Here is an 18841-nt window from a genome sequence, read left to right on the forward strand (position 1 = left end):
TAAAATTAAAAAAATTTTTAAATTGAAAACAACTGAAATGTCCACTAACTGGTAAATATTATAATTCATTGTTACATCCATAATGAAGAGTATCATTTAAGCACTGAAAGGACATATTGCTAAGTGGAAAAGAAAATGGGTGAATAATCTATATGATATAATCTCCTTGGACGCCCATATGACTGAGGGATCGAAGGGGAGAGTGGATGGTTTCTTCTTCTTTTTACGCCATGTAGTCTTAAATTTCTTGAGCTCGTAATAGTACATCACTTTTATAGTTAAAATTTAGTTGATCATGCTTAAACCTATACAATGAGGTATGTCTATCATTTTTCAATGAAACTGGGAAAAAAAAAAAGTAGATAAGAAGCCAAAGGAAAATATTTCTACTTGTCTTTTACTAAGTAACTGACAAACTACAAAATAATATATGTATTATAAAACATATTATACACATATATATTCTTGGGAAGGAAAAATAAATTATTCTTGACTATCATACGCAGAAATGATTGTAGAGAGAATCTGAGATGGTCAAGTGAGATCTGGATCACGTCAAACAGAGAAGAGGACATGCAGAATTTGTAAACATTACAGTATACTCAACTAGAGTATAACAATGTTTTGAAATCCATTACATAGTTGATTTTTTTTAAATGTAATCGAATGTTAAATGTCAATATTCTAGATTTATTGGTCATTTCGAGACATTCGCTGGCCCCTTAGGCCCTTCCTGCTTCCACCTTTAAGTGGTCTCTCTCTGGATAAGCTCCAGATGCTCGCCAATCACCAGTGCAAGCAATCATCCCTCCAATGCCAGTCAGCGAAGCTCCAGGCCCCTCTCTCTGTGGATCTTAAAACTACTATGAGGACCCACTGAACAAAGAACCGACTTGCCCACCTTTTCTCCTTTGCAGCTCCAAGCCTCTGCAGAAACTTTGGAATCATAACTCATGTAACAGAGCCAGATTCCCGAGGCTCCCTCTCCCCACCCACTAAAGAAGCAGGAAACAGTGTAAAGGTGAAATTTCTTTTCTCAGATTAAAATTCTTAACACTTCCTTTTTCGGGTTAATTTTTTTTCAATCTTGTGTTGATGATTTTCGGTCCAATTGATGTGCCTCTTTGGAAAGGCTCTTCCGATATATTTTAGAATCTGGTCACATGTATACACGGGCAAGGAAATACAATGCTAGATACTGCCAGAGTCCCTTCAGGAAAACCGAAACCACGGTAGGCGTTTCAAGGTTTAATACCAGGAGATGGTCACATACGTTGGAGGCTGAGAGAGCACCCCAGGTCTGCTGAGATAACCCAGACATTAGGGGCTGCAAAAAGCAAGGAGCATTTTTGAGACTGGGAACAAGAAGAGGGGGGCGCTACCAGAAGCCCCCGCCGCCCTCCATCCCCAGATGGGGCGGGTGCTTCAGAGGCACCTGGTGTGGCTGATGCGGGCAGGGCCGGGGCAGCGGGGGCCGGAGCAGGAGCTGCCGGCTGTTGCTGGAGAGGCAGTGTCTTCCTCCCGCTCTTTCCAGGCTCTTCCTAGTGCCTCCCCTGAGCTGAAAGCCGGCTGGCAAGTGTCTGTGAGACAGACGGTTTGCAGCTCCCAGCCCTGGCACCCCGGAGCGAAGCCCTGAGGAGTGAGCTTGGGACGGAGAGTCGACAAGTCACCACTGGTGCATAAAGACTTTTGTCCCCTTCCGCCCCTCCCCGGTTGTCCCACTCCCGGCTCCTAGTCCACTTGGCCCTTTCAGAACCTCCTAGAAGCCCACCTTGCCCCCAGCACTTCATGCTCAAAAATAATGCATCGCCCTTCTTTTCTTCAAGCCACTTAACCGAGATTTACCTCACCCAAGCTGCACAGAAAACATAACCTGATTATGTGACTGAAGCAACAGGGTCTCATGTTGATTGATCGATAAGAATTTCTTTTTATACAGTTCCTAATAATCCAGAAGACTATAATTAGAGGGCTATCGAAGAGAAATCTTTTTAAAGAAAGAAATGGCACAGGCAGGAAGGAGCTTTCTGCCACATAATAGCAGAAGAGGGTGGGGAACTGGACACAGTCCTTGATGTTTATGAGAAAGCGGTTCCCCACCCGGATCGGGCCCCGCCACCAGCAGCGCCGGCGTTCGTCGTGGGAGAGACGTGCCATTTGCTGTTCAAGCTTGACCTGGTCCTTTCTGATTTTCAAACTTTTATTGAAAAACTGAAGGGGTGTTCTGCATCCATTTTATCCCAGACTCCCAGTTTATCCCTCCTCCACCTTTACCCCTTGTAACTATAAGTTTGTTTTCTATATCTAAGTTTGTTTCTGTTTTGTAAAGTTCATTTGTGTCTTTTTTTTTAATTTTAGATTTCACATATAAGTGATATTATATGGTATTTCTGTCTTTCTGGTTTACTTCATTTAGTATGGTATCCCTAGGTCCACCCATGTTGCTGCAAATGGCATTATTTCATTCTTTTTTTATGGCTGAGTAATCCTGGGCATACATCCACAGCAATCTCTAATTCAACGAGATCCATGAACCTCAATGTTCTCAGCAGCTCTACTTACAACAGCCAAGACCTGGTCCATTTTTGCTTAACGTAGTGGTCCTTTCCCCAACCTTCCCCCTCTGTCCCCTCATCTCTTTTCCATCCACAGCACAACCATTGATCCCCACCTGCAGGAACCAGAGCTCAGCCGAGGAGGGAGAGAGGTCCAGCCACTGAGGACAGAGCACATGGCTTCCCTGAGAGTCTGGCCACCTCCTTTGACCCCAGTCCTCACACCTGAGCCCTGACATGCCTTCAAGTCCTTCCCTCTAAACTGGGGACCAATATTTTGCTTGTCTGTTTCCCTTAAGAAGACATAAAATCCCGCACCCAGGCCTAGGGGAAGAGGCCCTACTCCTTGGTGGTTCTACTTGCCTTACTGTGCCCTGGGTATCCCCTGCTCCTGAGTTCTCCTGGCCGGCTCCACCAGCTTTCCAGTGCACGATCTGCTGAGGCCTGGAATATCATTCTTACCCCAGGCGGCAGTGTATTTACTGACATTAGCAGCAACCAGATCTGCCCCCACCATCCCTCAGAGGCAGATTGAGTGCCAGGTCCTGCACAGCGAGGATAGAGAACTCAAGACTTTGAGCTCAACTGACAAGAATTATAGATGTGAGGTATTAGATATACTGGAGTTCTAAGGGAACTACTAGTTCTAGAATACTCCAGAAGAGAATAGACTGCTTTCCCCTCCTAGACAAAAGTTAGCCCCTTTGAAGGGAGTGAGGCAATCCCTGATGTAGGAGCTCTAAAAACTTTAGGGCGTTTCTGGAGTTTGGAACCATCTGTGTGGGCCACCAGGAAGTGCAGCAAGTTTGTCAAGTGAGCATCTCCTAGATTCCAGGGGCCGTGGGGAAAGAGAGACTTGATGCTAGAAGAACAGGGGAAGAGAGAGCGGTGAACACAGATCACAGTGTAGTAGCTCGAGGGCGCCCCTGGGGGTGTGCACCGGACTCAGAACACAGGGCAGGGAATGAGAGTTCATTCACCAGAGGCTGAATGAAGAGGTCATGGAATGAGACTTTGAAGAGGATGAGGAAGGATGGAGAGAAAGTTAGAAGACAAAAAGGAGTAGGTAATTCCAGGCAGAGGAAGTCCTCATTCTGGACCCCATCTTCCTTCTGACTACTTGACCCTGAGATCAAGAACAAAGCGCAGGTGCAGAGATTTGCAGAGATGGAGCTGAACAGAGGGACCAGATCTCAGCAGAATACATGCCAGAAATTGACACGACCCTCTTCAGGTGATACAAACAACAAACCAGAGATGGGGTCTCTCTGTGAAATGTGGGATTTGGGGGGTGACATAAACAGGAGTTTTCCAGAAAGAGACTTCGTATCTTAAATCCAAATTCAAATCATAATCAAGATCTGTAATGGATTTATTAGTTTGAACTGTTGCGTGAAAACTGCCTGGCACAGTGGACACCCAACCCATGGTAATTATTTTTATTTCCCTGATACATCAGTGCCTCTTTTTTTCTTTCAATCTACAGCTTGATTTTAGGCATATCATTTGTAAATAGCACATCAATTGCTTTGCAGTTTCAGTGTACCTTTTTATGAGAAAATCCTGAACTATTTTCATTTATTGTAATAATTGCTATCTTTTTCTTCATGTGATTAACTTTTTTGCTGTTTCCTTTCTATTTTTTGCTCTACAGACTAAGTTTCTTTGCTTTTGTCTTTTGCATTGATATGAATACTTTTATTAGTTCCATTAGTGGGTACCCTAAACATTCTTAAAACTTTGTTTTATGTGATTATCAGTTAACAAACTAATCAACTCCTTTATGGACTATAAATAACTTAATGCTTTCTCTTCTCCTACTTCATGTCACCATATTTAAGGTATAATTTAATTGATTTACTTCATTATTTTGTTTTACACTATTAATTTACTTCTACATATTTAAGTAGTTTCAGTGTGAGACAAAAGGGATCTTCTGAAGACTGAAAGCTGGCTTGGCACTCGCAGCTAGGCCATGGTGTTCTCCTATTGAACACTGACAATTCCTAAATCTCTGACATCAGACAAGGTTATTGCGTGATCCTGATGAAATGAGATACTGGAACCACACCTGAGCACAGACTAAAATTAAAAATAACTAAACATCGCCCTCTTGTGGCCAACATGGGTGACTGCTGCTGTTTACCTTGCTCTGTTTCTCCTACCTCCTCCTACATGAAAATTGATACTCAACAACAGAATTACTCCCACTTTCCAACAGCACCCAATCCAGAAGAGACCCTAGCTCAGTTGAGCCCTCCTCATAGTTACCTACTTGTGCTCAAATTCTTTAACAAGCCCCTTCTTACACCTTGAGAAGACCTCAACTCCACGGTGTGTGGTCTCTCTGGCTGCAGCAAGCATCAATAAAATAATTTTGAGCTCAGTTGTGTCCCGGTGGTCTTTGATGGCATCAATAAATTATGGGCTTCAACATATGCTTGCTGCAGAATTTTCTACCACGCTGTCCCCAATCTTAAAGTTTTGAACTACCTCTTTATGATCTGAGCATTTTAAATCCCTTCACTCCTCTCCCAGAAGGGCATCTTTTGAGACTTTCTTTCCTTCACCTGTAAACAATGCCAGAGCTGAGTAAGGAATTTGTGGGTTATAATCCCTGTAACTTAAAGTTTTACATATTTAGTTCCTTTATCCCTTTGCCTTTTGGAATTTAGCATTGCTGATAAGACTGAGGCTCAGTTTTTGCTTCTTTGAAGATCATTTTCTGGGGAGTTTTGTTCCCAAGATTTGTTTAATCTGGTTGTAAGTCCTTTGGATGTTGGACCTAAGATACGATGTGCTCTCCTCACATGCAATCTCCGGGTCTTCCTGTTCATCATTTTCACCTATCTGAATTCTAGGATTGGTTTCCAAGGACAACTTCTATAATCATCCAGTCTTCTCCAATGATTATCTACTTCACAGCCTTCAATGAATACTTGAATTTTGCTATTTATGATTTAGGTCCCCACATAGCTCTTCTAACCTGTCTTGGTTGTCTCCTCAAGTAAGCAACAGTCTTGTACCTCTTCCAGATACCATGCAACAGTTACAGAAAACTTTGGTTTCCTGCAATACACCTGAAATTTCAGAAAGGTTTTTGCCTGCACGTGGTGAAGTACTAGAGGTTGTCCCACAGGCCTGTTACGGTATTTCTTAACCATCCTTAAGTAAAAAGAAATACATCCAAGCCCAGGATTAGAAAGTACAAGGTATCCTCTACCCCCCGCTGTCGCACAGTCCACCTGAGAGCTGGGAGACTCCCTGGCAGCCAGCTCATTTCTGGTTCCTTTTCTGAAAGGCAAGCACATTTGAATCTTCCACGCTCAAGAGGGTCACCTCAGTTCAGGAAAGACCCCAAGATGGGGCTGTTGTTCACCAGACAAAAGGACAGACTGAAGCATTTTTTAAAAGCATTTTTAAAGTTTGCTTCTAATAAGTTCTCTTTCCTTCACTGTAAAAAATAGCCCCTTCACACATAGCATTATAATAGAAACAAAAGCTTGTCATTTTCAGACAATACAGACGGAAAGAAATTCAAATCATCCATACTGCTACCACCAGCCTTAATTCTTGCATTCATTTAACAATCTTACGTGTGAGGGACGACACTAGTTGCTAAAAAAGAATCATAAGTAGAACAGAAGAAGTCTCTGTCCTCTTGGGACTTGTGTTTTAGTGAAAGGAGAAAACAATAATTAACCTACAAGTTAATATAAAATTGCAGCCATGAAGGTATTCCAAGGAGGGAGAAGGTCCCTTAGAAACACACAGTAACCCATTTCCTTTACAGTGGTCAGAGGCCAGGGTTCCCTGGGGAACTGAACCTAATGATCTGCATGGGATTCTAATTAATCTTCATCATGCATAGTTTATGCTCCATCTCGTCCCTAGTGTGTTGTTTTTTTTTTCCTTTTAAAAATCTATCTTTGGCATTTTCAAAGAACCAGATTGTAAATTACTTGATCCATTCTACTTTCCTCTGCTGGCAAGACTCCAAGCCCTCGGCTGCAGAAGGGTTTACGTTACCTTCAACGGGGGTCATTCTCGGGCTTCTCACCTTGCCTCTTGGACCCATTCCCTCATGTCACTTGTTCTGCTGGCTTGTGTCAGCTGCAGCCCCACTGTCAAGATCCCCATTGGTGTGGTTCTTACTGGAGGTGGGTGGGGTCTAAAGAATGGTTTTTACTGTTGGTGGGATTTTAAGTGTTGCTGGTTTAGAGGCCCAAAGCTGACCTGTTGGATGATTTTGCCAGTGCAAAACCTGCCTCCTTCCCTCCCTCCCCTAATCACTGAATTGGGAGTAGATTATAATTTGCAGGTTGAATTACTTTAACTCAAGAGAGTCTTTTACGTAAGTAAAATTTTCCTTCAGCACTAATGGTCCCGCACCCCCACCTTGCCCCTCGTGCGCTGTCTTTAGGCTGCATCCTCCTGGAATGCTTTCGTACTGTTGACTCTCATCTGTAGTTTGTGGTGCTGAGAAACCCCCTGGCTGAACTGTCAGTCCCAGGAAGGCCTGAGCTCCAGAGCTGTCTCCTGGGCCTAGAATACGGCAGTCTCGCATTAGGGAGGAAGGTTTTCCTATTTATTCATTTCTGTTGGATATTTTAGAGAGAAGCTGAAAAATAATGATGTAGTAGCTTTTATCGGGCCTTCTTATCCAGCTATTTTTTTTAGCTGAATAATCCTGACTTATTCCTATACATCGGAGTTTGTAATTTTATAATTTTACATCATTTTTTAAAAAGCTACTAATACTTGTATCGAAAAATCTTGATTACATTACACAATGAAAAGACACTGACTAATGATCGCAACTACAAAAAATATCCACTAGAGACAGAAAAGAAACGCATTAACATGGTAGAGGCGGTAATATTTAGGCAATATTACTATGGGTGAATTTGATTCCTCCCTCTACTTTTCTGTATTTTCCAAATTTTCTAGAGTGACCAATTACATTTTAACAACGGTTAGAATTATTACTGATCCACATACTCATGGGAGGAAAAAACACTATGTCTAGAAATTGTTTTCTGAATCAATATTTGAATATCTAAAACTCAAATACTGTCATAAATAATGAACATGTGGAAAAACTCTATTGTCAAAGCATGGATCTGAAATTTTTTTTCAGCCAAGTTACCCTTGAAATAATTGATCTAGTGGAGACCCATGAAGAGAGGAGGGCAGGGGACAAGCCACGTGTGTGAAGAGACAGTGAAATCACAAATGGGAAGAAGCAAAGACAAAAAGTACCTGAAGCAAAATGACCCCAAATGGACGTACTGTTTGGTGGGGATGAGTTTCAGGGAAAGGATTTCAGACCAAAACTGAGTTGGAACATACTTGCTGCACATCTTGTCACTTAAACCCGACCTCCCACTGTGGGTCCTCTTTATAGCGCCATCCCCGTCAACAGCAATCAATTGTGAACACGATGTAAATAAAAATACCACTTTACCCCAATTTAAAAAGAAATAAATTCATTTCTACTACTGCTACTATTTGTTTTATGCCAAATCCTTATTTAAAACTCTCAATTCTATCGTGGCCTTATACACACTATGCAGAATGGATGTCTCTTGCTTTCGCAGCCTCCTCTCCCCACCCCTAATCCATTTCCCCTTCCCTACAGTATCTTGAATTTCCTTCCAACCCATCCACAGTCCTCAGCTATGCGCTTTGGGTGATATTCACTTCCCCTCCAAAAGATGCCCCCAAGGAAAGAAATTAAACTCCATTATAGTCAATCGTGAGATTTTTTAGGATTTCTGCAAAAGACATGTTCTTTCAGCCTGTTCACGCCCTGGACAGAGGCTCTGAGGATCTAGAGTGGAATCGCAGGGTGTTCTGCACAGAGTCTAAGGGCAAAGCCAACCCTGCAAAAGGCAGAGACCAGCAGAGTCCTTGCTGACACCGGGGGCTAGGCGGGCTAGACCAACTGAATGCTACCACTCATCTTTCTTTTTTGCTGAAGTCACTTTAAGTTAGTCTTCTGTCAGATGTACCTGTTAATCAATATAATACATACATAAAACACCTTCTTGCCTTAGAAGGTTACTCTCAAGTGACAACTACACAGCTTTCGGTAAGGAACTGAGTTCCCTCTGATCATCCACTGAGCAGCACGTTCCAGCTCTGTACACTTCCCCACGCCAGTGTTATCCTTCAGTTAAGAAGAAATGCTGCTGAATACGGTGAGCCATCAATACACAAATCACACCGTTTCCCAAGAAAAAACTGCATCCTGTGGTCCATCAGCTCAGAGTCTTGGACTCAGCTGAGGACAAAGTCTACTCTAAAGCTACTGTATCTAGGAGGGGGTTCAACAAACACTTGTCAGTGAAATACGCCTTGGAGTTTGGCAAAACTGTAAAGAAAAACATGACTTTGACTCATGGGGGAGTTATGGTCTACAAGGCACACAAGGTAAAGTCATCATGCGTGTGGTTGTACCAGTGAGACTGGGAAAAATAAAGTTAAGTTATGGTGAGAAATGGATGAGACTACATTTAATTTGCTATTAGAAAGCAAGAATTCATGTGAAAGAGTCAGAAAACTCTTAGGTGGAAAAGATCCTATAAAACCCCCAAGTCCTACTTAGAATCTCAACAACACAAGAAACACAACACATTTTGCTGTTATGCTCAAACTAAGACATTTTATTAGCTGGCTTTACACCTTAAATAGTATCTTGGTTACAAGGAACCATTTCCACTGATTCCAAACTAAGCTTTCACATGGTTGCTTGGTGAAGGAAGAACATTCTTAGGCGCAACACAAAATACCTTTATCATAACCTTCGCCTAATCTTTTCTAAGAGTTAACCAAGAAAACTGCTCAGGTCAAATATTAACTAACTCAATGGCCAATTTTAGTTGTTTTTCCTTAAGAACAGTATGTAGTAGACTTGAAAATCACAAGAAAGAACTGTAAACATTTTGCGGTTTGTCTGAAAGTAGAGTTTGCCTCATGATGGTTCAATGTCTTCTGACACATGTGTTTCATAGCTTCCATTGATCTCAGCGAGGTAAATCCATTTACTAAGATTCCAAAGGAAAAGACAGTTTTTTAAATGAAAGTAAAGTATTAGCCTTTCTTTACCAGTTGGCAACCTGAAATTTTTGTAGGAGTGATAAGTAATACTTCTTTGTAGCTGATTATAACTTTAATTTTCTCTCTCATTTTAAAAAATATCAATTGCGCATTGTTGCCTTAACTGAATAACTGGATTCTTCAAAAACAGAGGTTAGCTATTTCACTGCAACAAGAAACATGGTAGAAATTTTGACCCATCATTCTTTTATCTGTAAAGGAAAAAAAAATATTTGCTATAATTTAACCAATCACATTATACGAACAACAAGAGGAAAATGGCAGTGGAATAAACATTACATCAAGTTTCTTTTTCCTGCAACTTCTTTCCTTCCCTATTCATGTTACTTGAGATTTTCTATAATCGCTCCATTATTTTCCACAAGAAACTGTATCTTATTTTAGAATGCTTTTATAAAGAACATTTTGACAGATTAAATGTGATGCTGATGACAATGACATTAGCTAACATTTATTGAATGCTTTCTGAATGCCAATCACTGTGCCAAGTGCTTTGTACAGATTATTTCATTTCATAACTCCAGGAGGTAGGTTCTTTCACCCCATTTTTACAGATGAATAAATTGCAGGAGAAATGTGGTACTTCTGCTGCTAGGAACCCATGGAGCAGTAACTCAAACCTGGACTTAAGGTTAACTCCAGAGCCTTTTACAAGATACATGTATAATAAATGAATTTTGATGCAATCTAAAGCCTTATGTTCAAAATATCCCTGCAATTAAATGACCTGAGTAAGTTTTAGGCAGAAAACAATCACATGAAGTAATGAAGCCCCCTTTAAAAATATAATACAGGCACACCTCGGAGATATTGTGGGTTTGGTTCCAGACTGCTGCAATAAAGTATGAATCGCAATAAAGCGAGTCACAGGAATTTTCGGATTTCCCAGTGTACATAAAAGTTATATTTACATTCTAATACTGCCTGTTAAGAGTGCAATAGCATTATGTCTAAAAAAACCAATACACATACCTTAAAAATACGTTTTTGCTAAAAAATGCTAACCATCATCTGAGCCTTCAGGAAGTCATAATCTTTTTGTAATAGTGACAGCAAATTATAGCAACTATAATAATAATACAAAAGTTTGGAATACTGCAAGAATTACCAAAATATGACACAGAGACACAAAGTGAGCAACTGCTGTTGGAAAAATGGCGCCCACAGACTTGTTCGACACAAGGTTGCCACACACCTTCATTTTGTAAAAGAAACGCAGTATCCGTGAGGCTCAAAAAAGTGAGGCACGCCTGTATTCATACGATCTATATTAACTATGATAGTGTGATAGAAAATTTAAATTACTGAGATTCTGGTTCATTTCTCATTATGTTCTCCAAAACTCAATTGTACCTTTCATTATATAATAAGTATGTTTCAGAAACATTACTAGTATATTAACTGAACTTTTTGAATGAATCATTTCAAATGCACTGAGAGACAGTTATTTAAAAAAAAAAATTTAACAAGGGCTCTTCTGTTAAATGAAGTTACTACCCCCAATTCATCTGACTCCAAGTCTATATTCTCATAATTTGGACTGCATACTTATAGATCTATTTTTCAATGAGTTTCCTTTAATTTTGAGCACTAATACTGGTGAAGAAGATAGCGTGGAAAATCTAAGACCAAATACTTTCTTCCTATCATTCTTTTAATTACTTGAATATAAATTTTTAAATGTTACTACAATATCATAACTGTACCCCGCCAGGCCATAAAGTCTCTGTAATCATTCTTAAAAAGTAGGGGGGAAAAAAGACATAATAACTAATGGACACACAGGCAGCCACTAAATTACCTCAGTGACGACCCCGGCAGCTATCGTGGAACCACCGTACCGCAGCATAAACCTCCCCAGCTCCTTGAAGTCTTTGTACAGCTCAAGAGCCACTGGCCGTTGTGTCTGTAGCTCCACCAATGCATTCTGGCCTTTGGTCAACAATCTATCAAGAAAAATAAAATAAAGGAACAAATGGGTACCAAATAGAGTAAATAAATGTAATTAAAACCTGAAAAATAAATATTTAACATTCAATCTACAAATCAACTTAGTCTTTCAAAAGCTTAAAAAGAAATAAAAGGCTTTCTTAAAAATGAAAATATGTGCTTTTAAATGTTTCTGGGTTAGCTGAAAGAAATGAGAGAATTCTAGATTTAAGAAATATTAGCTAGTTATAATATTTATATATTTAACAATCCTGCAAATTCAACTGTATCCCTTGAAGGGCTCTATAATCTAAAATACTCAAGACCCCTCCACCAAAGCCTTTCCTTTCCTTCCCTCGTGGAATTCAGGGGTTTAATTTTCTAACAAAGAAAGTGACGGGCTTGCTTTTTAAAAGAGGAACACAAGGCCCTATGTCTTCCCGGGTAAAACCCTACCTAGTAGACTATGCATTAGAAAGTTATCTTTAAAGAGGATAATCTCCCAGTGCCAGCACACTGCCCTAAATCTCTCTCTCTCTCTCCTTCCTTTTTTTTTTCTCACATAGGAACAGCGGATCTTTAACAGAGGTTCAGGACAAAATCACGTAAGATTTTTCCAGAGTCTGATGTTTGTAGGAAATGAAGGGGGATGAGGCCTGGCCCAGACTGTAAACAGCTTCATACAAACAAGCAAACAAATAAAAAACCCTGTGCCCCACCAGAGTTATAGAAAGAGGCAGAACCCAAAGGGGACATTCTGAAATGTTCTCTAGTTCAATTTTGATGTGTTCTAGAAGGACAGAGGATAGCAATCATAAACTCCTGAAAGATTAGTTCAGGGACAGACACATAGAATAAGCCAGGGTTTCTAAAAAGTATTACCCAAATTCTAAATATTGGTCTGGGATGAATTTCAGCTTAAGGTTCCACTCCTTAGGAAGGATAACATCTAATACATGCAAATTTTGCATCTAAGTTCGGTTCTAGAAAGTTTGATTCCATCCCATATAAAGCAATTGAGCCTACGATGTGCCTGGAGTGGAAATGAAGGGGAAAGGCCAAATGGTTTTGGTGCAAAGTAAGAGAAAAGGATGAAGCTACAAATAAGGTGACAGGAAAAACACACATGAGAACATCCTAAGACCTAGCATTACTGAGCTAGGACTGTGCGGCAGGGGCTGGAGCAGGAGCAGAAGCAGGGAGGGGGAAGTTCTGATGAGCCCATTTCAGGTTGAGAATTTTCCAAATCACTTGCCTAAATTAAACAGGCTGGCTCCCGCCAAAATATATATATATATAATTTATGTGAACCAACCGACTGGGTTAGAATTCTGGCTCTGCCACTTGCTAGCTTTTGTGACCCTGAATATGATAGACAGTCTCTCTAAGTCTCAGTTTCCTCATCTGAAAACTGGGGAAAACAGTATTACCTGCTTTGTATGCTTGCTGAGAATATAAACCATGCAAAAGCACTTATGGCAGAGCTTAGAAAAGAATGGTCCTCCAGAAATGCCAGCCATTAGTTCCATCACACTTCTCAGCACGCTGTGGCAGACACTCATGCCAGAAGCTCAAGACTCAAGTTAAAAATAAAGATCTTTAAAAGAGAGATTGAGTAGCCACTTTTTTCTAACTAACAGAGAAACAGGCATGAGTTTCGAGGAGTCTGAAGCGTCTCTCTTCCACTTGCAACCAACCCTAAATTAACCCTCTAACCACCTTTGGTCTCTTACACAGGTGCAAATGAGGAGGAACACCCAAGGACTGAAAAAAGGGGATTTTGGGTGGGATTCCCCATAGGGCTGAAGTGAGGAAAACCCCAGGGCTGAAGCAGCCAAGCCAAACTGTGGTTGGCCTGTATGAATTAGAGTAAGAAACACAAGTTTCTCAGGAAGCACTTCCTTTGAAAAATCCCAAGCCTATCCCAGCCAAAGGGGAGCTGTCCACACCTAGACTTAAATATTAATGGTAATCAGAGGGGACTGCCATGGCGGTGACCATGGTGGCTCCAGGTGGACTTCAAGCAGAAAAAAGAATACTTTCCCGGTGGGAGAAAAAGTGTGTTGTTCGCTCTCTTCCTGGGGTATTCTTAGCGTAGGGAGTGAGTCTCAGGAGGAGGTGACAAGAAAGTTAAGAATAATCAACTGGAATTTGGAGCAAGTGGCTAGGCATAAATCAAATTCATCTTTAAAAATGTAGGACTAATTTTTTAAATGCCTTCAGTTCTGTATCATCAGTATCTAAGGATTGATACTTATACATAGACTTATATTTACATATTTATTTATACTCATCACCACCATACATAACAGAAATTGTATCTAGCATTCATACCTAAAACAGGAGCTTAAATATTTGTTTTTGTGTTTTAGTCTAGTCCTTAATAAAAATGATTTCTGGAACAAGTGAAATAGACTTCCCTCACCACACAGAGAAATACTGTACAAACAAATTAATCTGTAAAGAATGTGCTTAAATTGTGCTTATCATTTATGCATTAAAACACTCACTTGGGCTTCTTCTTTGTGACTTCACCGGTGCTTTTGTTCAAGACACTAATCAATCGTTTAATAACGGCGGGTTCACTGACAGTTTGGTAGTGTAACAGCACCTACAACAAAAAATTGTAACACTAAAAAGCTGCTCACCACAGCATCTCTGGCCTTTTATTCCAGCATACACATTTAATCATACTGAACTCAGCAGTGCTGCTCAGAGTCTGTCAGCCTCCCCAGTTCCTTCCTCCAAGTCCCACCACTCTAATCAGGTTGTCCCTTAATTTACTAGGGGAAGAGGTCATGCGAAGAAGTTCCAATTTCTCCCCCACCACCTACTGTGTAAACCTGAGTAAATGACATAACCTTCCTCACAGGGTTATGATGAGAGTTAACATAAGATCAGAGATGATGCTTGGCACAGTAAGATGTTCAACGAATGTGAACTATTTCATCATAAAAAACGAGGGGAAGGGAAATCACATGATAGCAGTAATTAACTGTATTCATTGCCAGCTAATGAGAATAAAATATTATATGGGAGTTTAGACAGGTGTTGAAGTCAAGCAGACCTGAGTTCAAATCCTGAGTGTGATTTGAGGTAAATCCTGTAACAACCCTTCTCCCCTCAATGTCCCCAGCCTCAGGTCCCGTGTCACTAAATGAGGAAAACCAGATAATGTTATTTTAAAGTAGTGCCTAGTACACAGTAAACATGAAGTTAGCGGGTGACCCTATATATTAGCTATTATTGTTCATGTTTCATATGTAAAGAAATTTAATATCAAAAAGACTAAGTGGCAATAAGGGTGCCAAGATGACTCAATAGGGAAAGGACAGTCTTTTCAACAAACAGTGCTGGGAAAACTGGGTATACACAAGCAAAAGAATGAAGATGAAGCCTCACCTTGTATCATATACAAAAATTAACTCAAAATGGGTCAAAGCCCTAAACAAAAGAACTGAAACTATGAAACTTATAGAAGAAAAGGGGGGTGGGGGGTGGGATTCTTCTTATGTTGAATCTAGCTATGATTTCTTACATATGACACCAAAAGTAAAGGCAACAAAAGACAAAGCAGATAAACTGGGCTTCATCAAAATTTAAAAGTTTTGTGCATCAAGGGACACTTAGGACTGAAAAGAAAACAGAATGGAAGAAAACATATGTAAATCATATTGATAAGAAATAAATACCTAAAATATATAAAGGAATGAAAAGATGTTCAACATCATTAGCTAGTAAGGAAATGGAAATCAAAACCACAATGATACACCCTTCAAACCCATTAGTTTGCCTATTATGAACAAACAAAAAAATCATCTCCCCACACACACTCCCAGAAAGGAAAATAACATGTGCTGATGAGGAAATGGGGAAATAAGCACCCCTGCACACTGCTGGTGGGAACGTAAAAAGGGCACAGCTGCGCCAGGAAAACAGTTTAGCGATTCTCAAAAGTTAAACACAGAATTACTGTATGATCAAGCAGTCCCACTCCTAGGTATATACCCAAAAGAACTGAAAGCAGGGGCTCAGACAGATACTTGTATGCCAATATTCACAGAAGCATCATTCAGAATTGTAAAAAGATGGAAACAATCCAAACATCCATCAACAGATGAATGGATAAACAAAATGAGGTGTATGCATCAACAGGATATTATTCAGCCTTAAAAAGAAATGAAACTCTGATACATGCTACAACATGGATAAACCTCATAAATGTTATACTAAGTGAAGTAAGTCAGACACAAAAGGACAAATGTGTGAGTCCACTTACATGAGGGACATAGAACAGGAAAATTCATACAGAAACAAAGTAGAGCTGTGGTTACCAGACAATACGGGGCAAGTGTAATGGGGGAGTTCTTGTTTAATGGGAACAGAGTTTGGGATAAAGAAAAAGTTCTGGAGGTAGGTGGTGTTGATGGTTGCACAACAAGGTGAATGTACTTAATGACACTGAACTGAACACTTAAAAATGGTTAAAATAGTAAATTTTACATTATAAATATTTTATCACAGTAAAAAAATCAAAACATGAATTTAATTAAAATCTACTCCACTTTTCTTTTTTTTCCTACTAAAATATATAGAGCATTTAACCATATGAACAGAGGGAAACAAAAATATTTATGTATTAAGGAACTAGTCCCTAAATAGTGAAATTTTAACTGCTTAGGAAGCCTTTTCTTAGTTAAATAAAAAAAAAAAATTGTGAAAGTTTCTCCCCACAGGAAGTAAATTAAATGACAAAACATGACCATTTTTTTTCTGAAACAAATTTCATCCTGGTATTCGTGAATCAATACACGCGGGTGAAATCTCATAAAGCCGCACTGAAAAACTTTTAATTCATAAAAGAAACTATCGTACACAGGAAGACAGTATTACTATTCAGAGTAACTACTAACCTCTTGACCCCTCTACCTCTCCACTGGCAAAAGTTACTGCTGCACGAGTGAAAACACACAATAACCAACCTCTCCAACTCCTCCCCACTGGGCATACTGCTTTCTAAGAACGAGTGCCATTCGCTCAGTAGCAATTTCTTGCCTATCAACACATGAATTTTGAATGTTTAAAAATTAAGTATTTTCAACAATAACAGTATTTTTTGGAGAGAACCTTTTGCCCCCTTCTTTTCAGCATATGGGAGAAATGGAATACAATTATAAAACTAAAATACTTAAACATTAAATATTTTATAAATATTAGTTTTATAGGATCAAATTTTCATAGAAAAGTTATTAAGAATCATCACATGGTTATCTCAAATAAAGGTGCAGAGGTATAAAATAAATTTAGATGAACTAAATAAATTTATTCCTAACCTTTAAAATACTATCACTACTTTAAATGAAGTTTAAAGGTCAATTAGCATTACTACTGCCTTAGTTTTATTTCAAAGATGCATCAAATGGTGAAAATGCTCTGTTTATATTTCAAAGGCAAGCCATTTAATCCCACTGAGAAACATTTTTTATTGCCATGCAGAGCCTGTGCTATATGAGCTGATCAAGAAAAGAAACAAGTCTAATGGGAAAAAAATGCCCATTTGTTAAATGACAAATGCAAGGTACCCAACTAAACAGAGCATGGGGCCCAAATATCTAAAAAAAAATTACACATAAAACGAAGGATTCATGCTATTCACAAGGAGTATGTTTTCTGGATAAGTAAAATTATCTTATAAAATCCCTCTCTTCCCATACATATGTGTGTTCAAATGATGCTAGTCAATGAAAACCTGCAAACCTACCTCATAGCATACAGGGTCTGAATGTGTTGCTTCAGCACAATTAAAGTTTGCCCTATGTCAAGCATCCCCAGAACATACCCATAAATATCAATAGGTGGACACAATATAGACAAAAAAATACTCTGAAATGTAAAGAGTAGACATTTATAGATTACATAACTACAGGAATTCTTATTATCTCTATTTTTGTGTTTTCCAAAATTTTCTATAACAATGTTACTACTTTTATAATCAGAAAAATTACAAATAAGCATATTAAAACAAAACAAAACCTGAAAAGCCCAACCTAAGAAGATTGGTCAGGTAACCTTCAGAACACAGCAAAAAATTATCTATCATTCCCCCTAAATGAATTTTATTATTATCATCAGTTTGTATCCTATCAATTATGAAATTTCTTCTCAATGCCTCTTTGAAAAAATCCCCAGGCTTAAGGATCAAAATTAAAAAAAAAATTCTCAAATTCTAATTTCATGTTTTTCTGGGTTAGAGTAATAAGATGTCAGTTGAAAATAACCATAGCGTCATCACTTGTGAAGAGAGTTGTTATTTTTTAGAATAAAGTTATGTTGAATTTATAAAAACAGTAACAATTAAATGTTTTGAAACTTACAGGAAATCCTTTCGTGATAGGAACTTCAATATTAAAGATGAGGATTCGGGCTCTGAAACGAGTGCAGGCCTTAATGGGTTCTTTGGGGCCACAAAATACGCAGCCAACACTGTAACAACAAAAAACCAGAAACAAACAAAAAAGGAGAGCAGGTAATTGGGGGGATAATTAAATATACATCCAGTAGGAATACCTCTAAAACCATTTACAAAGCAAAACAATCAAGTAAATTAGGGACTTTTTCTAAATATTCCCTTCTTGGTTAAAGCATGGTTTTATTTCCATACATTACAGCTTTCCTTCAAAGAACACGTCAGGTACGTACACTGATGCATATTAATTTCAATTTTAAGTAGGTTTTGCTTATTATCCTTATACTTCCACAAGTGCCTATTTTTGGCCAGATGAGATTCAGAATTAATACACATTCTTTCATATGAGCTGGCCAACTGCAAATTCTACGTTTCTTGCGGTCCTATATCCAAAACAATTGTCGCTTAAACTCATTTTCTCACTCACTTGATTTTGATGATATCCATCCCAACCAACGTAAGACTAACATGATCGCCTGCTGCCGCCCAGTCGACAGGTTCATCATGCAGAGTGATTCCTGGAAATGAGTAAGAACCAAAGCACACAGTGAAACACCTCAATAGCAAACCATAACAACCAAGGGAGTTTGGCTGATTTGTGCCTCATCAGTCACTACTCATCATTTTCAATATGAATGGATTGAGAGTGAGAAGTGTTAACTGTGAGCGTTGAGGAAAACACACTTCCTCTAGACTTGACTCTTCTGGACCACCACCCTAAACACAAAGTGACTTGCATCTGTCCATAAAAGGCTGATTCCTACTTATT

General features: G+C 39.2%; 1 protein-coding gene across 2 annotated transcripts in view; it reads right to left on the minus strand.

Moving 5' to 3' along the window:
- Positions 1 to 9194: 9194 nt before the first annotated feature.
- HBS1L (HBS1 like translational GTPase) overlaps positions 9195 to 18841 on the minus strand; it is a 75651-nt gene continuing 66004 nt past the window's right edge. For both annotated transcript variants that reach the window (XM_014562425.2, XM_006188465.3), the window contains exons 14-18: positions 18500 to 18590; positions 17981 to 18089; positions 14117 to 14217; positions 11479 to 11623; positions 9195 to 9868 (exon numbers count right to left, since the gene is read on the minus strand). In XM_014562425.2, coding sequence (XP_014417911.1) covers positions 9857 to 9868; positions 11479 to 11623; positions 14117 to 14217; positions 17981 to 18089; positions 18500 to 18590 — 458 coding nt within the window. In that variant the 3' untranslated portion in view covers positions 9195 to 9856. The remainder of the gene's footprint in view (positions 9869 to 11478; positions 11624 to 14116; positions 14218 to 17980; positions 18090 to 18499; positions 18591 to 18841) is intronic.

Source organism: Camelus ferus, chromosome 8 (genome assembly GCF_009834535.1).
Source record: "Camelus ferus isolate YT-003-E chromosome 8, BCGSAC_Cfer_1.0, whole genome shotgun sequence".
In the NCBI taxonomy this organism is placed as follows: domain Eukaryota; kingdom Metazoa; phylum Chordata; class Mammalia; order Artiodactyla; family Camelidae; genus Camelus; species Camelus ferus.